The sequence below is a fragment of the Phoca vitulina genome, unplaced genomic scaffold (assembly GCF_004348235.1).
Source record: "Phoca vitulina isolate PV1807 unplaced genomic scaffold, GSC_HSeal_1.0 scaffold73, whole genome shotgun sequence".
Lineage (NCBI taxonomy): Eukaryota > Metazoa > Chordata > Mammalia > Carnivora > Phocidae > Phoca > Phoca vitulina.
The window spans coordinates 1,870,832-1,893,879 of NW_022589776.1; the positions used below are offsets into that span (position 1 = coordinate 1,870,832).

The 23,048-nt window shown below is 41.2% G+C and overlaps 1 protein-coding gene across 4 annotated transcripts; it reads left to right on the forward strand.

Moving 5' to 3' along the window:
- Positions 1–59: 59 nt before the first annotated feature.
- ZBTB37 (zinc finger and BTB domain containing 37) lies at positions 60–19,847 on the forward strand. Of its 4 annotated transcripts, none has more exons than XM_032393449.1 (5): positions 60–140; positions 670–864; positions 1,988–2,944; positions 4,414–4,513; positions 10,860–19,847. In XM_032393449.1, the coding sequence occupies exons 3-5, from the start codon at positions 2,022–2,024 to the stop codon at positions 11,346–11,348; spliced, it is 1,512 nt and encodes a 503-aa protein (XP_032249340.1). In that variant the 5' UTR covers positions 60–140; positions 670–864; positions 1,988–2,021; the 3' UTR covers positions 11,349–19,847. The 4 variants fall into 4 exon arrangements, with proteins under 4 accessions (XP_032249340.1, XP_032249344.1, XP_032249342.1 ...); XM_032393450.1 differs by having other exon boundaries at positions 127–140; positions 685–864; XM_032393451.1 differs by lacking the exon at positions 670–864 and having other exon boundaries at positions 111–140.
- Positions 19,848–23,048: the final 3,201 nt, after the last annotated feature.

The following is a 23,048-nucleotide window of genomic DNA, read 5'->3' on the forward strand; positions in this document are numbered from 1 at the left end:
AGCGCTGGGGGAGGGGGAGGGGGGCGGTGTAAGGGTGAGTGATTTCCTTCCGGCACGTCGCCCGCTCCGGGGGAGGGGGTGGGGGGTTTCACTTCCGGGACGGTGTTCCGGCCCATTCCGGCCCATTTCCACCCCCGGAGGTAGGTGCTGCTCCTTGACTGGGCTCGGGCCCCGCACTCCGGTCCAGCTGCCCTGCACCGGGGCCGCCTTGTCCGGGCTCCGCCGCAGCCTGCTCCTGGGGCGCTCAGCCACTCCCCTTCACCCCACCCTCAAGGCACCGGAGACCTTCCACCCCCTTGGCCCCGGGCCGGGCTGAGCTGCCGGACCCGCCCCCTCGCCGGGCCCCTCCCTCAGGACCCCGGGATGGGCGGCCCCCTCCCCCACCGCAGCCCGGACACACCCAGATACACACACCCACCTCTGGGCAGCTCCCCGCCCGCCTACGCTTATCGCCTGGACAGGGTCCCGGGGCGCCGCCCCCTTCCCGGTCTCTGCCCTCACCTGATGGCTAGCTCCCCAGCCTCACGCCTTGCACCCCTCTCCCCCGCTCCTCGGTGACATTTCGCCCTTCTGCCAGTTCCCCGCTACCCACGCTTCCTAACGCAGACTAAAGCCCCTCAAATACCGGAGTGGCCAACCCCATGGCGTTCCCGATTCTCCCTCTTACAGCTCTCACCCTTCCAGTGCCGACGGTAAAGACCTTACTCCAGGGGCTTCCTCCTCACTGGGGAATTGCCGGAAAGAGCAAACAAAAAAGGCGCTGGTGTAGGCTCCAAAATAAACACATCTGAATTCATGATGGCATCGACAGAGGCTCTTATTGGATTAAAAGTTTCAAAACAGACCAAAACGCTTTGGAAAAAGGTCAGATTGGCTAAAGTTGGTTCTTGAAAGCAGTGTATACACTTCCCTATTTACTGATAAGTGTGTCGTAAATGCGGGGCAATACTGTGAGCTTGTCAGGATAAGTTCCTGAAATTTTAGGTCTTAGATAACTATGTAATGTCTTATAAAGTTCCAGATGAATGGAAACATTGGGCTCAAGTCAGTGTCTTCCTGTTGAGATTTATACAAATTACTCTCAACCATTGAAGGCTATTGGGTGCAGTTACCGGCATAGTGTTTAAGCTATTTTTTTTTTTTTTCATCTTTTAATGTCAAAATTTTGACCATACTTGGTAAATGCTCTATTTTTTTTAACCAGTTTTGGGGAATGAAATTTCAGTATCAGTATCATCACCACCCTGAAATTCCCGACTTTGAATTTAGATAGAAGTAGGTTTACCTACTCTGTCCTAATTCTGAGAGTGAATTTCAAGTTTTCTGCATCTTCACTGAGTTCTGACACAGCTGTGGCACGTTTTCCTAACCTAGAGTTTATTTCAGAGTCCTAAACCCAAAGCCTTTTGGTGGGAGCTCTGACTCTTAAGCTTAGAAATAATGGCTTGCATTCATATGGGCTATTAGTCACCTTTTAAATAATAAACCTAACTCACGCATAATGTAGTAAAGTATTAACAGGAGGGATGGATGCCTAATCGACCCGTTGGTGTGTAATTACATTTATTCAAAGAGCTTATTATTTTCTCCTCCAAAGAAAAGTTGTCAGAGGATTTTTATATTCAGTGTGCAAATACTTTATGACTAAAGAACAAAAAAAAAAAGAACTGTCACAACTGCTTTGCCCCTTCTATTCTGTTGAACTTCTGTTTTGATGTTGCATAGCTTATTAGTAAGGGACATATGGACATAGCTCGAGTGTACAGAAGTCTAGCAATCACATTTCGGTTTTAAGGGTATCTTCTGGGAAATGTGAACTGAAAAACCTGTTGATACTTCTTTTCCATATTTAAATGTGAGGAAAGTTATCTTTTTACTTGGAGATTTTGAAATTTTACCCAAAACTATTCGTCAGTAGAGTTGAATCAGAAAGCATGAGAGGAGTGACATTCTAACTATTGCTGAACATGGTTTCCTCTTTCCACAGGGTTGAATGCCTGCCTACAGCCTCAGGCACGACCATGGAGAAAGGTGGGAACATACAACTGGAGATCCCGGACTTCAGCAACTCTGTCCTGAGCCATCTAAACCAGCTGCGCATGCAGGGCCGTCTCTGTGATATTGTGGTCAATGTGCAAGGACAAGCTTTTCGGGCGCACAAAGTGGTACTGGCTGCCAGCTCACCCTATTTCCGGGATCACATGTCCTTAAACGAGATGAGTACTGTCTCCATTTCGGTCATCAAGAACCCTAGTGTTTTTGAACAGCTCCTCTCCTTCTGTTACACGGGGCGGATATGCCTGCAGCTGGCAGATATCATCAGCTACCTGACGGCCGCCAGTTTCCTGCAGATGCAGCATATCATCGACAAATGTACACAGATCCTGGAGGGCATTCATTTCAAAATCAATGTGGCAGAGGTTGAAGCCGAATTAAGTCAGACGAGGACAAAGCATCCAGAAAGACCTCCAGAATCTCACAGGGTTACACCAACTCTAAACCGTTCCCTTAGCCCGCGGCCCAATACCGCAAAGGGAAACCGGCGAGGTCAGGTTAGCGCTGTGTTGGATATCAGGGAGCTCAGTCCTCCGGAGGAGTCCACCAGCCCTCAGATAATTGAACCGAGTTCTGATGTAGAGAGCCGGGAGCCCATCCTTCGAATCAACCGAGCAGGACAGTGGTACGTGGAGACGGGAGTAGCAGACCGAGGGGCCCGCAGTGATGACGAAGTCAGAGTCCTTGGAGCAGTGCACATCAAAACTGAGAATCTGGAGGAGTGGCTCGGGCCTGAGAATCAGCCTTCCGGAGAAGATGGGAGTAGTGCCGAGGAAGTCACAGCTATGGTGATCGACACCACAGGCCATGGTTCTGTGGGACAGGAAAATTACCCTTTAGGATCTTCGGGAGCCAAGGTGGCTCGGCCAACAAGCAGTGAAATTGACAGGTAAGGTTTGTTTTCCTTGGTCATCTGATGGCTGTTGAGCAGACATCCCTGAAGCAGGCCCTCTGTGTGGTACAGAGGGCATCTTCCTTACTTGCTGTTCTTAGCCAAGATAAGTTGGTGTTGGGGAAACTGGAAGTGTGCCAAAAGACTTGCATTCTTATTTTTTTAAAGCAGGAAGCTCCTAGTCGTGAAGTATTCACAGTGTTGTGAGAACTATGGTAAAGTTAGACACTTCCATGAATCAGAATAGCGGCTGCAGCCACACTAGGATCAGTAATTGCCAGGGCCTCCTCGGATTTCCAGGCAGGGAGCTGATCATCAGCTGGGAGCCTGGCATCTTTGCCCTTCCTTGGTATGTTATCACACAGGTAGGTGGCCTCGGGGACTTTTACTTTCCTTTGTAGCACTGTTTACTTTTCCTTGCCCCCACCTACCAAATTAGAGGAAGGATGGTACCAGCAGTGATTGTTCTTTTTAGTGTAATCACAGTAATTCCAAAGAAAAGCTTTTTGGATGTTTTTCCCTTTTTTTTTTTTTTTAACTCATTTGCCATTTGATAATATCTTCCCTGTTTTCTCTCATCGATGACTGCTGGCACCACAAGCCTGAGAGTCTCTTTTTTCCACCAGTGCTGCTAATGTCCTACCCCTCACTTTTCTTTGTCTGATATATTGCAGAACTTTTTTTTTTTTTTTTGGTGGAAGTAGCAATAATTCTAATCTAAGTAAATTGAAACAAAGTCTCAAGTGAAAGAAAGAAATATTACCAATGTAGATTGGTAACATTTGTTTTTTTCCACTCTTGAAAATAAATTAAAATTGACTGCATGAACAATGAAAACTAAAGAAGCTATTACTTTGGTTCACACCTGGTCTTGAAAGTGACATATATTTCACAGAGAGTATATCCTGTATTTACTATAGGTGGTCTTTTCTTGTGTCCTTCACAGTTAAAATCTCCTTGTGCACAATATTTACTGCCCCCTGTGTTAGCACTGTTGTCCAGTATTAGAACTGTATCAGAAGTAATGGCTTTGGATGCAAAGGTTTGTAATCTCCATGATCGGTATCAGCAGTCTGAAATATGTAACAAGTTACCATGGGGACTGGAGGGAGGAACAACCCCAAACCTAATAGTTACATAGAAGAAACAAAATCATAGACCCAGTTTTAATTTATGCCTCTATGGTCTCCCAGAACTTAAGGGTAGAAGCTTCTATTTAGCCTTAGTTTCACCAGGCCATGTGGTCTGTCTGCTATGTCATTTTGTGTTTGTTAGATTTACTAAGGCAGACCTTTCTTATTTCAGATCAGATCCTATATTGACTCCATGAAAGTATTTCTTAGTAATCTGTTTTTCCGTTTGTTCCCCCTTCCTCAGCCATGGGATAAAAAGGGTAGACATCACTATTTTTTAAGTTCCTTGACGCTACTTTTCTATCAGTCCCCTTTTTGCTCCTCTTCCAACAGATTTAGCCCCTCCGGCAGTGTTGTTCCCTTGACGGAGAGACACAGAGCCAGAAGTGAGTCTCCTGGGAGAATGGATGAGCCTAAGCAGCCCAGCTCCCAGGTATGTAGTGGATTTAGGATTGCTGCAGTGGTTGAAGAAAGTGCCGCTGTGTGTGAACAGAATATAATGAATAAGAAAGAAAAGATGTAGGAAAGGTAACAGTGGCCCTGTTAAATAAATACTCTATTTGGTTACTTTTTTTTCTTTATTCTGGCTTGTGAGCATGCAGGAAATACAGTTTTGTTGTCAGCAGAGTTTGGGAAGTAGAAAAAGATGAGATTGTGGAACTCTTCCCTGATTATAGGAACCAGTCTGTATTCCTGAGAATAATATAAATAACCCCTGAAAACTACATGCAGGTAATTTAGGACCTGGGATGGAGAGAGTCTGATTTTGTACTTGGGTGGGTATAACACTACATAATTACTGATTTATATAGTGTCATAGTGTCATATATTTGTAAATAAATTGCATATGCATTTTTGTGTATGTGATTGCTTTTTTTGTATGCTGGTATCTTTTCATTTTTTTTCTTCTTTTTTTTTTTAAAGATTTTATTTATTTATTTGAGAGAGAGAGAGAATGAGAGAGAGACAGCACATGAGAGGGGGGAGGGTCAGAGGGAGAAGCAGATTCCCTGCTGAGCAGGGAGCCCGATGTGGGACTCAATCCCAGGACTCTAGGATCATGACCTGAGCCGAAGGCAGTCACTTAACCAACTGAGCCACCCAGGCACCCTTTTCATTTTTTTTTCTTCTGGAATCTTTTGTTAGACCAAAATGTTCTAGAAAGGATAGGAATGATGTTTTCCATCTTTTTTGCAACTCTCCATAGCAAGTAGTGTAAGTAGTTGATAGTTTTGTTTGTTTGTTCTCATAAGTCTGTATCATCGAAGATTGATTTTTAAAAAGATTATGCACTCACCAAGTAGAACACAATGAATTGTAAATATTTTTGCCCTTTAAAAGGAAACACTGGTGGATTAAGATTGGATAGCTAATGTTTTTAGATTCTGCATTGTATGATAGTATCTTAGTTTTTATGTAAACCATTGGATGTTTGTTGTGTCCATAGTATAGTAACAGCGGTGAGACATTGTTAGAAACTGTATTTACTTGTATGTTATCAGGCCAGGGTACGGGAAAAGGAAGGTAACTATTAGAAGATAGATTTTGGTTTTAATAAGGTGTTAGAGAAAATGTTAGGAGCTTGGAGGAAAAGTAACTTTACTCATATAATTAGGGCCCAGATTTTCTCTTCACCTCTCAGATAGGATGCAATGACCCTGTGAAGGTGACTATTAGGCAAATACATACTGCAGTGGGACAGACCTGACAACTGCCTGGGTGGGTAAGACAGACTAACAGATACATAAAACACGTATAGGAAAGACTGTAGCAATTTGAGGAGCAGTGCTGTTGGAGTGGGAGTAGCTAACAGGCAGTTCTGAGAATCACTGTACCCCTAGCAAAGAGTTCTTCAGGAGAGATGAAACGCATTTTTGCAAGAAGTGGTTACAAAGAGGTAACTTACTCGTATGTAGATGGGATAGGGATGAAAATGGGAATTCTGCAAGGGTGTTTACCTGACCAAAGCAGAAGGTACAGGCTATAAAGCAATAGCAGGTAAGTAGTATTATCTGAAGATGATATTAAGAGCTGAATTATTACAGACCTTAGTATGTGTGAAAGCTTATTATGGTGCGTCTCCACCACAGTTCCTTTTTTCCTGCTGCAGAGGACCAAAACAAGACATGAACTTACATTACAGTAAGAACAAATTTTGATAGACTTGAAGAGCTTCCTGATTATAGGGGTGATTAAACTGCTAAGGTCACTTCTTTATTCAAAACAATTCTGTGGCTTTTTCTTTTTTCTGCCACGTGAAGGTGAAAATACTTGGCCTAATTTTCCAAGTAATTATAATCTTTCTAACCTAGCTTTTCCCACCACTCATCAGCATTTATTATCCCAAACAAACAGACTTTCTCTGTGTGTCAGAACCACATCAAACTTATTCCTGTCTCTGTACCTTGAGTCTGGGATGCCCTCTTCTTCCCAGGTGTCTGGGTTCACCTAAGACCCCACTCCTCATTCCATGTGCCCTAACTAGTCCAGTCCTCTTTGATCCCTCCTTAAACCACCATAGCATTTACAGATGGTACGATATAATTTTTCCTAACTCTACTGACTCATACAAATTATTATTTTTTTATTTGCATGAATTTTAAGTCTCCTCTACTTTGAAATTTCCCTGAGGACAGAGTCCTCATTTTCTAATCTTCATATCTGACTGCCTTTTCAGGTACCCAATAAATAGAAGTTGTTTTACCACTAATTTTGGGTAATTAAGGTTACTTAGTAGGTGCTCAGTAAAGAGGCACCTACCAAATGGGGGATTATTTGGTTGTCTGTGAATTTCCAGTTTTAGAGATCTTCAAATAAAATTAATGAGCCAAATTGATGAGGTTTTTTTTTATTTTTAATTTTATTTTTATTTATTTGACAGAGAAAACAAGCAGTGGGAGGGGCAGAGGGAGAGGGAAAAGCAGGCTACCCACTGAGCAGGGAGCTGGACACGGGACTCGATCCCAGGACCCCGGGGTCATGACCCAAGCCAAAAGCAGATGCTTAACGGACTGAGCCACCCAGGCGCCCCACAAATTGATTAGTTTTTAAAGTTACTTCAGTTGAGTCTGATTAGTAATTAGAAGATTAGGATGGTGAACATATTTGTTTTCTGGGGTTTTTTTAAGATTTTATTTTTTTAAGTAATCTCTACATCCAACATGGGGCTCAAACCCACAACCCCGAGATCAAGAGTCAGGTGTTCTACCAACTGAGCCAGCCAGGCGCCCCAATGGTGAACATATTTGAAGGCCACGTCAAGAATCTAGACTGGTATTGTAGAAAATATGGAAACCATTTATATGAAATTTATTCATTATATGGAATAATTCACTTAAAAGGATAACTTAAAAGACTTAAAAATTAAATAAATAGATTTTAAAAGATAATTTAAAAAGCATGGATAACTAAAATGCATTTACTTTCTGCTTGTGGATAATACTGGTATGACATTACTTTCCTTAAAGTTAGGGGGGTTGTTTTTTTTTAAGAGAATCAGTACCCTCAAGATTATGAATAATATTGTGAGTTGATAATGTTTAATAATAGTTAACATTTACTTAGCTACATTAAGCACTTTAGTATATTAACTCATTCAGTGCTCATTGCAACCTATCAGGTAGATGCTATTATCGTATTCATTTTACAGAGGAAGAAACTGATACAGAGGGTAGTTAAATAACTTGCTCATGGTCACACATTAAGTAGGATGCAGATCTGAACCCACATTTCAGCACCCTTAATTGCTATACAGGGTAATAACGTGCATTCAGAATGTTTCAAGGTACCTTTATTGTGTTTGATTCTCCTGAGAATCCTCTTGAGAGAATTCATTGAGCTGGCGGAGCATGTACTAACCTTTTAATTTTGTGGATGAGAAAACTAAGCCTCAGAGAAGTTATTCTGTGCTTTGTCCAGGAACTTTTAGTGGGCTAATCCCTCGTTCTTTATGGGAGTTCAGTGTTGATTATCCAGGGAAATGGAGCAGAAACAAATGTTATATAAAACAAATCAGAAATCATCTAAAACCTCAGTCTTAACTATTCAACGCTTGACTTCACATACTGCTTCCCAAGCCTGCTGAGAACTGCTTCTGTTCTGTTGGAAATGCTGGAGAGCACTGTCAGTTTACACATGTGAAAGGAGACAAAACTCATTTTTAGAAATTCAAGAGAAGAGGGGAGCCTGGGTGGCTCAGTCGCCCTTAAGCGGCTGCCTTTGGCTCGGGTCATGATCCCAGGGTCCTGGGATCGATCCCCGCATTGGGTTCCCTGCTCAGCAGAGAGCCTGCTTCTCCCTCTCCCTCTGCCTGCTGCTCTGCCTACATGTGCTCTCTCTGTCAAATAAATAAATAAAATCTTAAAAAAAAGAAATTCAAGAAGAGGGCACAAAATTAATTACAAATTAGATGAGTCTTTCTCCAGTTAATCCAGAGTCAGTTTTTGCATTTTCTCCTTCTTGCAGTTGTACTTTAGCCTCTACCAAACATCTGTAATTGCCTCATACATCTTTGTACACATATAAGCTTTTTTTTTATTTTTTCAAATATTTTATCTATTTATCTGTCAGAGAGAGAGAGAGAGCACAAGCAGGGGGAATGGCAGGCAGAGGGAGAAGCAGGCTACCCACCGAGCAGGGAGCCTGATGCGGGACTCGATCCTAGGACCCTGGGATCATGACCGGAGCCGAAGGCAGACGCCCAGCGGACTGAGCCACCCAGGTGTCCCACATAAAAGTCTGCCTTCAGCTCAGGTCCTGATGTCAGGGCCCTGGGATCGAGTCCTACATCGGGCTCCCTGCTGAGCTGGGAAGCCTGCTTCTCCCTCTCCTCCCTGCTTGTGCTCTCTCTCACTATCTCTGTCACTATCTGTCTCTCTCAAATAAATAAATAAAATATTTTTTTAAAAAACTTTTTATTCAAAACATTATGTTATATGTGTGTTATTTATATTTCAGAAGTCCGCAGACTGAAAATATCAGTAATTTCTGAATGGGGAGATTTTAATAAAGAATTTTGAATGAAAAGCATTTATAAATCCAAATGTTTAGGGGTACCTGGCTGGCTCAGTTAGAAGAGCATGCTACTCTTGAGCTTGGAGTCATGGGTTCAAGCCCCATGTTGGGTGTAGAGATTACTAAAAATAATAATAATAAACTTTCAAAAAATTGTTATAAAAATATTTCAGGATTTTTAAATTATTCATTAAAAGAAATATATTGTTCCCACTCCCAGCTTTCAGATAGGAGGAACCCTTGTTTATTTCATATATTAAAAACTTTATTTACATTGTTAATGTTCACATTAGGTAAAACAAAATTAAGGTCTTTAATTGATATTGATGAATTACTGGGTTTTTTAGGTGTGGTAGTGGTAGTTTGATTATATTAAGAAAAATAATCTTTGTCTTTTTTTTTTTAAGATTTTATTTATTTATTTGACAGGGAGAGAGACAGCGAGAGAGGGGACACAAGCAGGGGGAGTAGGAGAGGGAGAAGCAGGCTTCCCGCAGAGCAGGGAGCCCGATGCGGTGCTCGATCCCAGGACCCTGGGATCATGACCTGAGCCGAAGGCAGGTGCTTAACCAACTGAGCCATCCAGGCATCCCAGATTATTCTATTTTAATAATCTGTTTAAATCAATTCAAAACCACTACAAATAGGTGTATAAAGCCAGATGATAATATGTCTGTGCACTGTATTTCAAGGGTAACCTTTAGTATAAGCAGTTTGAAAAGTGAATGAGCAATATCATTAGGAATGTGTATTGATCCAGTTTCTCTTTGTCTGGTTTTTGTTCAGAAATTTTATCTTTTGTTCGGAGGGCAAAATCAGAAACCAAGTCTCACGCTTCTTTCTCTGTGGTTATCTGTTATTGTATTTGGTGGACAGTAGTCAGTAAATATTTATTGAGTATCAATTTGTGAAAAGGGTACAGGAAGGAATAACCAAGTTAGTAAATCCATATCTCAGTCTGGTTTCCTTTCCCACCTCTTCTGCCAATTTGCTCTGAGGTCAGTTACAATTTGAGTAGTCTTTAGAATGAAGATCATATATATTGATAGGGCACCAAAATATTTTTGAGTAAAGGAATACTGTTACTAACAAATTATATTATCTATTATAAAGGTAGTAACTGCAGGATTAGATTTTGGTATTAATGATAATGCCATAAATAGAATTTATGACGTGTTTGCCATACATAATGTATTCTATACCATCAGGTATTGTTATCGTTGGCCATGTCACATGTGGCTATTTAAGTTTAAATTTTAATTAATTGAAAGCAATTAAAATTAAAAATTCAGTTCCTCAGTTGCACTAGCCATATTACAAATGCTGAAGAGCCACACATGGGTAGGAGCTGCTATATGAGATGAAACAGGTTACAGAACATTCCCATCATCACAGAAAGTTCTATTGGCCCAGCACTGCCTAAGTACCTACGTGATTGTTTAGAGTCCAAGAGGATGGTATGAAGGGCCTCAGGTTCTCCTATCGTGTAAAATAGAACATTCAGCGGGGGCTTTATGAGCATGCTGTTTGTCAGCCCAAGTAACTCTACTGTCTTGCTCTTCTAAAGAAATGGAATAGAGTGTCCTCAGATTGTTCTTTTAATTCCTATGTTAACATCTTTACTTTTTTGTAGTAATTAATTTCCTGTTTGGATCTCTCCTAAAAATAAGCATATCGCTAGTATGAGAGGTAAAAAGAGATTTGATCTCTTTTAAAATGTATACTTAAGCGTAGGTGTTCTTTCCTGCTTTCCTCACCTGGCACAGGTCGAAGAGTCTGCAGTGATGGGAGTAAGTGGCTATGTGGAGTATCTCCGAGAGCAAGAAGTATCTGAGCGGTGGTTCCGGTACAACCCCCGTCTCACCTGCATCTACTGCGCCAAATCTTTCAACCAGAAGGGGAGCCTGGACCGCCACATGCGCCTGCACATGGGGATCACGCCGTTCGTCTGCCGCATGTGTGGCAAGAAGTACACCCGGAAAGATCAGCTGGAGTATCACATCCGCAAGCACACAGGCAACAAACCCTTCCACTGTCATGTTTGTGGCAAAAGTTTCCCCTTCCAGGCCATCTTGAATCAGCACTTTCGCAAAAATCACCCTGGCTGCATACCCCTGGAGGGGCCTCACAGCATCTCCCCGGAAACAACTGTCACATCTCGAGGACAAGCTGAGGAAGAGTCACCTTCCCAAGAAGAGACAGTTGCTCCTGGGGAAACTGCCCAGGGCTCTGTGTCCACCACTGGGCCAGATTGAAACATCGAGGGGGAGGGGGCAGACCCTCTTCCCCTTTGGGCCGTCAGCAGCCAGCATCAGGGCCGTGGGCTGGTACTTAGATTTACAAAATGCCACATCACTAGATCGGAAGATGCTCCCAAGATGTTGCCAAACTAGAGGATCAGCAACATACACAGAAGCACTAGAGGCTCTTCCCCTCCTCCTTCCCACCTCATACTTTGGAAAATAATCAAGCAAATCAACTTTCTAATTCAGGGATCAACAGCCTTGGTTTGTTAACTTTATAAGAAAAAAATTTTTTAACAAAACAATGATAAATGGTCATTTATCTACCAGTCATGTTTGAACACTGTACTTTGGTCCATATCATCCTGGTGGCTGTAATTGCCCGGATCTAAAAAAACAGCGGGAGCCTTGGTCATCTGAACCAGCAAGCCACCAGAGAGAAGGAAGTAGTTGTGATGGTGACAGGGAGGAGGTATTTCTCCTCTTCCTCCCCTGCCAGAACATGCAGTTTCACATTTGAAGAAAAAAAAAGTATCCTGGTGGTTCTTACTGTTTTGAAAGGTCAGACCTTATCTTTCCTCTGATTAGGCATCTGATGATACTTTGCCTGATTGTTTCATGTAAGCCGCCGTCTTGGAGCGGTGTTCTCGTGGGCAGCATCACCTGAAGCACTTTAGGCAACTGGAAGTGAAATGAGCAGCAGAGTGTTCGCAGTAGGTTCTGCTACATTTGGGGGCTTGAGTGTCCTATTGAGGAAGAGGGGAGCAGGGAAGGAAGTGGGATTTTTGTGCAAATTTCAAATGGCGCAGAGTACTGCAACTTCCTGGTCGGTGTTTTTACACCACAGTGCTTAATTATCTTTGGGTGTTAGGAAATGGCTCTAGTCCAGATGAATTAATGTGTTAGGCTGAGTACCAAAGTTTCATCCAGTCTCTCTGGCTCCTCCTTTCACGTAACAGCAATATTATACATCAAAAATGTCACTTTCCAGTGAAATGAGCCTGGACTGTATTTTTAAATCTACAGGTCTCCATATTTGATAACTTTTATATGAAGTTTTAAACACATTTTTTCTGCAATATTGTGGTTGAAGAAATTCAACACTATGGTTCTTATTGCAACCACAATTCCATTTCCTTCTACATATGTGATAGTTTATATTTTCAAGCCAATAGAAGAACCTCACTAAATCCATGTCTCGCGTCTGCAAACCTAGTAATTCATAAACCCACCATCAGCAAATTGCTGGTGACTCCAAGAGCTTTGCTTTTTAATAATACACTACAGGGCATTCACCAGAAAACATCATGCACAATCATGTTGCAATAAATTGATCAAGGGATCAGTTTTGATCAGGTTTGGTTACTTAATCATTCCTAAGATTTTTAAAACTTCAAGGGACCTTTTTGGTAATTCTGGGAATTTCTGAGATTCTTAATCCAGCACTGAGAGTCAGAAAAAATTTACCAAACATGTAGAGTTTTAGATGCCCTGTCTCGCATTCAGAGAATGAAGGAGGTTTAGTAAGGGGTGCGGGCAAGGAGATGCTTACAGTACAAATAGAAAAGAGAAAAATCCATAGCTTCTCCTAATTGATCATTAATGTTTTAAGAGTTTTTAAATATGCAGTGGTTTAAGCAGTTATTTTGGTGCAGAGGCGTAGATGATTGTAAAAGAGATGTGGGGCGGGGGCGGGGCTAGTCGTGCCTGCACGGGTGAGCCATTTGTGAGAATGTTAGTAGCATGCTCCCTTCCTGAGAATGCTTTGTGGTATGTGGAAAGGTGGGTAGGAAAGAATGGCATTTCTTTGCTGATAGGAAGTTAGAGTGCAAAGAGTAACTCGTAAGCAATCTGCGAATTGTACCTACACATAAAGCTGCACCGTGTCACTGGAGAGTGGTTATTTTCTCTTCTGGAAAAATGTAGAAATGCGTCTTTCAATAGGAATGTAATGATGCTACCATTTGATAAGAGCCTACCCTTACACGATCTGCCGAAGCAGTCTTGTCTTTCAGAGACATAGACTGGGGCACTCTCCTCTTTAGTTGGGCAACAGCACGATAGGGTCATCTTAGGGACCAGCTATGCTCTGTGGCCTAGAAGTGGATTTGAAATTAGACCCAAATCTTTAGGGAAACCTTTTTGCAGGTCATCCAGGCTGTCTGTGGACAGATTCATTACTGAATAGGCAGGAAGGTGAGAAGTACAGAATATGCTGCTGTCGATGGAGCTTTTAAGCCTACCAAAAAAATGTTAAGTCCACCCTACTTGTGAGAAGTAGTATGCTGGAAAGTTCTTTATGCTTCGTTAGTTTCTTAGATTTTCCGTGAGGAAATAGAGCTTTTTTAAACTATTACCAAATCGTAAAGGTGAAGTGCAGTAATCTTTGTCAAGAGAAACTCTGCAGCATTTGTCAGTCCTCTGGCCAGGATTAGCAACAAACCTCTTAAACAAGTAGGGACTGTTGAGCAGATGTGGAAATGCTGTGAGTGTTTGGTGGGTCCCTCTCCCTTGTCATTCACTTGTCCTAGGTTTTCGCTGTATTGATACTGTGAATAGAGTGCTACCCGGTCTTCTGGGACCACAGCAGCACGTTTGCTGGTTCTCGCCTCTTAATTGGCCTAGCCCAGAGCCATGAAATCCATGAACATACAAGCCAGGCTAGCTTTTAAACAAATTCAAGCTTCTGAAAGCAATTTCCATTTTAGCCACAAAGGCTTTTATTATTCTAAATAACTATCCAAGATTCTTATCCAGGTTCACTGTGACATTGTCCTAGTTCTTAGCTAACATCACTGTAGGGTCATAGGAGTTAGTAGTGTTCTGTCTACATTAACGAATAGCTGTATTGGTGTGTGCACAGAGGATACCTCTCTTAAGGATGTACTAAATGGACTTTAGCTAATGCTGAAAACTCATTACCAAATCTTAACTTGCACATGTCACCTTGTGAAGGGAACTGCATTAGCAATGAGAGCTAAATCATCATTAAGTACTTTAATGCCATGAAATAGCAAACACTGGGACCGTTTTCATTCATTGAGTGGCACTTAATAGCAAAGGAGCTACCCAATATTCTCAGCAAAAGAAGAGAGATGGCAGTATATTAATCTGTTTTCATTCTAAGAGGTACCTTTTATTCTCTCTGAACTCCGATACCAGTATATAAATATAGCATTGGCATGAATAGGAACACTGTACTTAGGCAGAAGGGCTCTTTCTAATGACTTGTTCTCTCTTTACTCAGAACCATATTTACCTCTGAACCGAGTTGAGTTTTATTTTATGTAATTTGCCAACTACCCCCAAGCCATCATTATGCCAGACAGTTAAATCTAATCTTGAATAAGTAAAAATAAGTTTGTTCCTAAAGGATAAGGATTGGAAAAGAAGGGAGGTAGCAGTTGAGGAAAGTTTTCTTGTTATTTTGTTTTTGGTATTTTTAAATGTTTCCAGTTCCCTCTATATCAGTGAAACAGAGTTTCCAAAGATGTTGTGACAATAGAAATAAACCATTCTCCTCCCACCTTCATAGTTGAAATCTGGCCTTGGTTGGAAGTGGTCTGAAGGAAGAGTATTGAAATAATGAACTTCATCCTTAGCTGAGTAGTCTCTGGTCAAGAAATAACTTTAAAAAATTTTAGCTGTTACTTGACACAAATTTCGTTTCTTTTAACTAGTAAAAATTATATTTTGTTTGACTAGAAGATCTAATTTAAAGAAATAAAAACAACAGGTAATGGAAAGGAAATTCAATTGAACAAAGACTGCAGTCTTCTTAATCCTAGTGGAAGGCATTTAATCAGGAAGGGGTTGGAATCCTGGAAGTTTTTCTCTCTTCAGATCCAACAGACAGGTGTTTGTTTGTTTTCTCTTCCTCAGATGCTCTCCTCTTTACTTACTGGTTTAAGGCATAATAGAGAGGCCTTTATTGAACTTGGCTTTGAAAACGGGGGCTCTTTACCTTTGCCATTGGGAAGGGTGCACAATATTGAAGTATTTTAGTTGCTGAGATTTAGAAAAGGGACACCAACCTATTAAGTCAGGTAAACTCCTGGGTTCGAGATGATGCCCCTTAGCAAAGTGTATCCCTAGAATTTATGAATTAGATAAGGGTTCAGCAGACTGCGGCCCCCAGGGCCCAATCCTGAGGCTATCTGTTTGTCTAAAGAAAGTGATGGTGGAATGGGGCCACACCTGTTCTTCAGGTGTTATTTCTACTGTGATGGCAAGGTGGAGTGCTTGTGACTCAGACCACATGGCCAGCAAAGCCTGAAAATGTACTGTTTGTCACCTGACAGAAAAGTTTGCTAACTCCAGAATTAGATTTGAAAGAATGACCCCCAAATTTGTCACTCCTGCCATTTTGTCTTTATGATAGTTTGGTTGAGGTTTTAAATTCATGTTGCCATGTATGCATCAGTTTCTTGAAAGAGCTTGCCATCTTTTTCTAGATCTTTGTCTCATAACCCTCTTTGTGTTCCTTAATGATTCCCATTGCTTTAAAAGCATTTAGAATAGCCTTACGATCTGTCCTTGCCTTAAAGGTGCAGGTAGATTAAAGTTTAGGATAGTAGTTACGGATGTAAGAAAATAATTTAAAAAATAATTCCCGTGATAATAATGTAGGATTAAATGAGTACCATGTTTACATAAACTACTGTAAAAAATTAATGTTTTTGTAAGTAAGTTTTGCCATTCCTCTGAGAACACTTGAACTGATTTGCATAATGATGGCAAGAATGAATTTTTTCCCATTAGTATAAAAATTAACTTCTGTTATGAATAAGTGGTTTGATTCTTACCCAAAATACTGCTTTCTAGATTAGAAACCTCTACCCTTTCCGTGTACTACAAATCTTCATTTTCATTTCCTCAAACTCACTCTGTTCCATGTGGAGTAGTAAAAAGCCAAATCTTCTTTCCTTCCTTTATCTTTTTTTTTTTTCCAATGAATGTTTTAAAACATAATGAAATCTCTGAGGACTTCAAATTCCTCTTAGACCCATCTTACAAATTCTGTTACTATCATTTTTCTAAATATATACTGGGCCATTATTTATTTGCTATCTGAATGTTCATTCTTACTGTTCAAATACCTTATTTATGCCAGATGTGCAAAAAATGGAAAATGTTAGGATGACTATTAACAGAATTCCTTGCAAGAGGAGAATATAATTGTTCCCCATCTGGAAACCATGCATAGACTTCTGAGTTAAATTTATCAGGACAAAATGTTCTAGGCCATGCTGACACAATGCAATGAATTTGATTCATACTTTGCTGTCAGCTCAACCAACACAAACCAAGTTCAGATGAGTGACCTAACCTCCAGTAAGGCACCTCTCTACTAGGCATTTTATTCTTAAAGTTCCTTTTTTCTAAGTTGGATATTAGTAAGTTTTATATGATATGCCCTATGAGTAATAGATGACCCTTACCTGTAAAGTTCCAGAATATTTGCCTAGGTTAGAACTGCCTTGTCATAGCACACTTAGAGTAATACAGGGTTCTTGAGATTTTGGAGTGTTGCTTTTCTGAAAAATTTGGGATTCTGATTAATCTGAGATATAGAACTTGTGAAAGCGATTGAATTTAGAGAGCCAGATGAACCGTCTGCCATTTCTATGCGAATGCGTTGAAAACAATGTTGTTTGCCCAGCATTATGATTTCTTTGATAATTACCAGTCTTATGTTGTGCCGCCTTTGTTTTCTAGAGTCTGTTTCTCTGTTTTCAGTCTTCTCATTTTTAGGTAGGCTTTTCCCAAGACCAGTCTTTTTACTTTGCAGTAAGTAGGTGTTTCTTGCTCAGGACAAGCCAAAGTTGGATATTATGAGTCCCTTCAAACACCTGACTTAGTTACATTCCAAAGGATGTAATTACTGACAGCAACAGTGGTATTAAAACCCGGAGGATATCGGCACAGACTCTCCAGTTTTCTCATATAGGCAGACTACCTTTTCCCTCAACTGCGAGGAACAGCAATGACTTAAAAGGCAGTTATTACTTGAAATGTATAGTGTCTTCACAGAGTACGTACGTGAATAAATTTCTTCTCTCACATCTTCCCCATTATCTATATAATAAATACTTCCCATCTTAACACAGTTAAGAGGGGCTGGCTCACTCAGATAGTGGAAGCTTTAAGCAACAGAGCTAGGTTATAAAGGCAGAGCAGTTCATGACAAATAAAACTCTTCTAATGCTTGCTTCTTTCTTGTCCACTCAGTAAGTCCTGTTGAGGAGGCTAGAATTCACCATCCAGTTAAGGGAGTATATGTGCAGCATCTTATATGGACAACAGCACAATTTAATATACTGTGAATCTTAGAATTTGCATTAATCCATGATGCCAAAAGTCAGAGTTTCTCGTGGGAAAATGTTTCCTATTCTGTGAAATCACTTGTCTTAAGTGATAAGTAGCATACAGGAGAATCTGTCCCATAAAGTCAATATTAAGTACTTTTTGGTACCTGACCGTATGCTTGGAATTTATATAACAAAATTGATTTTAGACATAGTTTAGATGTGGCTTCCTATACTTGAGAGTCCTGAATCCACTTGGTTGGAGTCTGGATGTACGCTTTTTAAAAGCCTGCACTTTTCACCACAGAGATCAAAGAGAAAGGGACAGAATTAACTGTCCTAAATGCTTTAGTGGCATAATTGCAGTTAATCCTCAGAATAATCCTGTTAGTTAATAACAGTAGAACTAAAAATGGTTGAGAGTTTTTTTGAGTGCTTCCTATGTGCCAGGCCCGGACCCATGTGTTTCACATCGGTTAACTCACCTAATCCTTACAGCAGTCCCATGTGGGTAGACACCGTTACTCTCCTCACTTTAGAGAGGGAGAAATAGAAATTGAGGCACAGAGAGGTTGACCCAGGCAGTCTGACACTAGAGTTGACACTCTACTAGACTATGTTGCCTTTAAGAAGCGTAATTATACCACATTTTATAGATGAAGAAACTGAGGAGCCCAGGGTTATACAGTGAATAAATTGCAGACCCAATATTTTCCAGTCTGATTCCAAAGCCCAGACTCTCTCCACTGCATCATATTGACTCTGTTTACTTATAAAGAGTTGGGGTGACCTGGAATAAAGAATAGCCAGTAACAGTACTGCTTTCAGTGAATTTTTAACTCAAGAAAGCATGATTGGAAGATTTCTTCAAAAGATAGTGTCTCTGAGCGGATGTTGAATGGTGAATATTTTCTGGAGGTATTGCCCATTGATTCAGGAGTCGCCCATTTGATAGATCTAATTGTGACTCAGTTCAGGTTACCACCAAGGCAAAAATTGAAAGATACCATTCTTGTATATCTAGCTTTGTAACAAACTGCCCTAAACTATAGTGACCTAAAACAACAATTTTATATATCTTGTGATGTTGTGAATCAGAAATAAAGGCTCCTCTAGGCAATTCTCTTGTTCCCTGTGGTGATGACTGAGGTCACCTGGTCGTATTCAGCAGGTGGTTGGACTGGTCTGGAGTGTCCGTGCTGATCTCACATGCCTGACACCTTGCAGGAGGGCTAGAAGACTTGGGGCTCAGCAGGCCTCCTCTCCCCCTCTGGAGTCTCAGGGACTTTCCATGTGGTCTCTGCGTCGGGGCAGTCAGACTTATTAAATGGCAGCTCAGGCCTCTAAGAAGCTGGGCAGATGGTGCCAGGCCTCCAAGGCCAGGCTCAGAACTATCATAGAGTCACCCCCATACGCTGTTGGTCAGAGAAGTCACTGGTCAGCCCAGACTCAAGGGGAGAGGAAATACCACTTGATGGCATGTATGTCAAGGATTTGGGACTACTTTAATCTGTCGTAGGTAGCATTAGGTTATTGATTTCTCTGGGCTTTTCTGTGTTCATTCATTTGGGTTAGTTGTTTGTGCCATAGAAACCACTTATGATGTCTACCGTGGGTCAGTCAAGGAGCTAGAAAGAGAATGAGACACATACCCCGTAAAGGTTTCATTAGCTACCCACCCACTGAGTTTCACTTATCTTATAGCAAAATTTCCATTTCATTTTTCTTTTGTTCCAAGTTCCAAGTTGTGAGCATTTGCTGGTTTTGTTTTGTTTTTTTTTCTGTGAAGCTACAGTAACTGTACATACTGAGCCAGAAATACCCCAGAGGGAGTAAAAAGCTTGCTGTTATAGAAGTTTATCTGTTAGAGATGTCAACCGTATTTAAGTTTACAAATAGGCAAAAACTCCTGTGGTATGGAAAATTCATATGGCTACTAAATCTCTTTCAACAGGAGTTTCTATTGCGTGACTACATGGATCATATTCTTTAGATAATTGAAAGCTTCGCCTGCATATCCTAGTCCCACCTTAACTGACACCACACCACCTCAGGCGCAGTTCTGTGCTACAAGATGAATAAGTTCATCCCATTTTTTATCACCTTTCATATGGGAAGATTCATTGCTCAATTTAATATGTTGTTAATCCTTTAAAATCAGCAGTTGAGGGGGCGCCTGGGTGACTCAGTCGTTAAGTATCTGCCTTCGGCTCAGGTCATGATCCCAGGTCCTGGGATCGAGCCCCTCATTGGGCTCCCTGCTCGGCGGGAAGCCTGCTTCTCCCACTCTCACTCCCCCTGCTTGTGTTCTCTCTCTCACTGTCTCTCTCTGTCAAATAAATAAAAATCTTTTTTAAAAAAATAAATAAATAAAATTAGCAGTTGCTGTCAACCTGTCATCTAAAGTAACAGATCACTGAACTGTGAGGATTTTTGTCAGATTTAGGGTGCTTTATTTAAACTCCTGCTGGCTGATACTAGTTAGACTATTGCTGTGACAGAAGAATTATGGGCAGAGAATAAATTCTGCTCTAAAAATGATCACCCCCAGACCAATATGCTTTGTAAGAGAAGAAAGATTTGGGATTATCTATTCATGCCGTGGGCAGTGGGTTCCTGGAGAATTAGCTGTGAAGGCTTCTTGCTGGTCATCCCTAGGTATCAGAGAGTGAGGAGGTCTCTGTTCCTTAGGTCAGGCCTCAGGAATTGCAGACACAGGAAAGGGAGGGTATTCAGTGCTGAAGGCTTAATATAGGGCTCTACAAAATGCTGGGAAGGGAAAAAGACTTTGGCATTTCTAGTTGGATAGCCAGGGATGAAATGTTTGAGGCATTTAGGCATCATTTGAGGCATTAGATTTTATCATATAAGGATTGGGGCAAATTTCAATTAATAAAAACAAATGAGCCTTAACATTTTCTTTTTGATCCACATTTCCACTCTGATGTACCTCAAAGTCTGCTTTTTGTGACAGAGAAGCCTTTGAAAATATATTCCCAGGGAATGAAAAATCTTATGGTCATCTATGGAGAAGTCTCATGTTCTGTATGGGATAGCTCTTTGGGCCCTCCTCTAGATTCTCTGTGGCGCTTAAGTTTGAAATCCTCTGCTGGTGGCACGAGAATGAAGTACTGTGGTCTTGATTTGCAGAAGAGAACAGAGTCAGAAGAAAGGGAACCTGTAGATTGAGAACATAGTGAGTCTTTCCAGCATCTCAGGCCAGTCACAGCGCCCTGCGGGAATAGAAATTCTTAGGGTTCAGATTTCTGCTCTTAGCTACATCTTAAAGCAGATGTTCGTGACATATTTGAAGATGATCTCCTGAGTTTCCTATAAAGTAATAGAGTCCTCACTGTAGTGGTTGTTTAAGAACCACTGCAAAAACAGAATTACAACACAGGGAACAAAGCTTAAAATGTGTTTCCTCTGGAAGCCGAGATGCTCAAGCGGGTGTCACTGAGAGTGTGGCTGAATTCTATGTCTAGAACCGCTATCAGATAGCAGAGATATTTAGGATTTATATGGTATTTCTAATATTTTTACAAAAATGATTTTAAATCATGTAACTTGAAGTTTTAAAAAATTAGCCTGTTTTCTTTTTGGAAAACTGGCCCAATAAAAATAACACTAATATAACTCAATTGTATATGCATGTGCATTGAACACAGAGTGGTATACTAAAGATAGTTCATGCAAATAGCTTTTGTGGGAAGTTTGGCTATTTTCGTAATATCTTTTTTCATAAATGTTTATAAATATATTTACTCATCCACTATGACCTTGGTAGCATTAGAAGCATTTGTTAGCTGTATCATTGATTCTAAAAAATCAAATTCTTGGCATAGTAGGCTATGAGAACTTTTTGTTGCTTTGTATTTTGGCTAAGAAAATTATTTCTTGCACTTTCTATTTATAAAGATGTTATAACACATTACACCCACTTAGTGTAGCTGTTGTTTAGAGACAAAAAAAAATGTAGGTGTTAAAGTGAAATGTATGTTTAAAAAGCCTGGCATAAGGAGGGACCTCAAAATAACAAACTTGGCTTGCATCTACCTGAGAAGGGCTGGGGTTTCATATCAAATTTAGAGTGAAAGGAGCTGTTGGGGTAGGCGTGCTGTTGCTGCAAGTTGCAATTTTATCGCGAGTTGCCAGCGATGTGTGTCTGATTTTATGCGTGTGTGTGAGAAAAAGGTGTCTGATGAAGGCAGATAAGTCAATGTAGAATAGTCTACCTCCCATTAAAGACTGAGCATATTCCAAGATTGCCCTGTAGCCCTTTGGGCAGGAAGCTGCATTCCTCAGCCACTGTCCACCTCGTCCTCTTTTGCACTTGCTTCAGCTCCTCTACCTCTGAGCACTTGGCTGAAGAAAGAGCGTGCTTTTTGTAGCAAGCAAAGGAAAGCCAGACACACAGTCTAGAGGTCGTGGTATCTCCTGGTCATGTGCAGATGTTGGTCCTTAGCTCTGGTGTCGAAATCCAACAGTGTCAGAATGCTTTGGTTTAGTGCTTTTATCTGCTGGCTTCTATTTGGCAAGAGTAGCCAGTGCATGTGGAATCTTCCTGGTTTTTTTTAAAGACACACCAAACTCCTTTTAATGAAATATGAAAATTTTGTTTGAGTCCTGAGCTGTTTTTTTGGTCATTGCCATTTGCAGTCCATTACTGGGGGACCAGATGACTAACCGTATTTGCCCGACGATGAGCCTTCTGCCAGTATCTTGACACAGAGGAATGCGTGACATGGGTTTTTAGATGACTTGTTTTGCTTTTAGTCACTCCAAAGAGACACTCCTGTTTTAATGCCTCGACTGTAGTCAGGATGGCCTCACTTGAATGTGCGGGTGTCAGGAATCTGAGTGTCAGTAATAAACTCCCACGAGGCACACCACCTAATCTTTACATTCGGTTGTGACGCTCGGCTGACTTACTGTTTGGGGCGCTCGCACACCGAGCCATATCAGGTTACCTACGTTTTGAACACGTGTTCTGGCTTAAGAAGGACTCTCGGCCCTGTCATAGATCTCCTGTGGCGCTTTCCACCTTTTCATTCTAAGGCACTGGCTGCTGGTAACGTCCAAACGGGGATTCTCGGGTTAGGAGTGAGAGTGAAAGAGTGATCTAGTCTCCGATGTTTACAGGTTGGCCTCTGTGTTCAGGTCCTAGCTGATCAGTATTTGCTGTCCTGGTGACTGGGAAGGGCAAGCGACGATACGGTGTGAAATTCCAGTTAATGAGACAGGCATTACTCCTAGGAGGCCACTGATCTAAGTCACCTCTGCCTGAGTACAGCGTGAGTCCTGGAGGGAGCTGAGGCAGGAAATCATGTGAGTCGACTCACCACAGCTGTTGGTTCTCTTCCTTTCTTTTCTGTGTGTGTGTGTGTGTGTGTGTGTTTATTAA

Bases quoted from the DNA above. Each gene is read 5' to 3' on its own strand.
- ZBTB37 (XM_032393449.1), top strand. From the start codon at position 2,022: ATGGAGAAAGGTGGGAACATACAACTGGAGATCCCGGACTTCAGCAAC. The intron at 2,945-4,413 runs GTAAGGTTTGTT...CTCTTCCAACAG, and splicing joins ACAAGCAGTGAAATTGACAG to ATTTAGCCCCTCCGGCAGTG. The intron at 4,514-10,859 runs GTATGTAGTGGA...CACCTGGCACAG, and splicing joins CTAAGCAGCCCAGCTCCCAG to GTCGAAGAGTCTGCAGTGAT.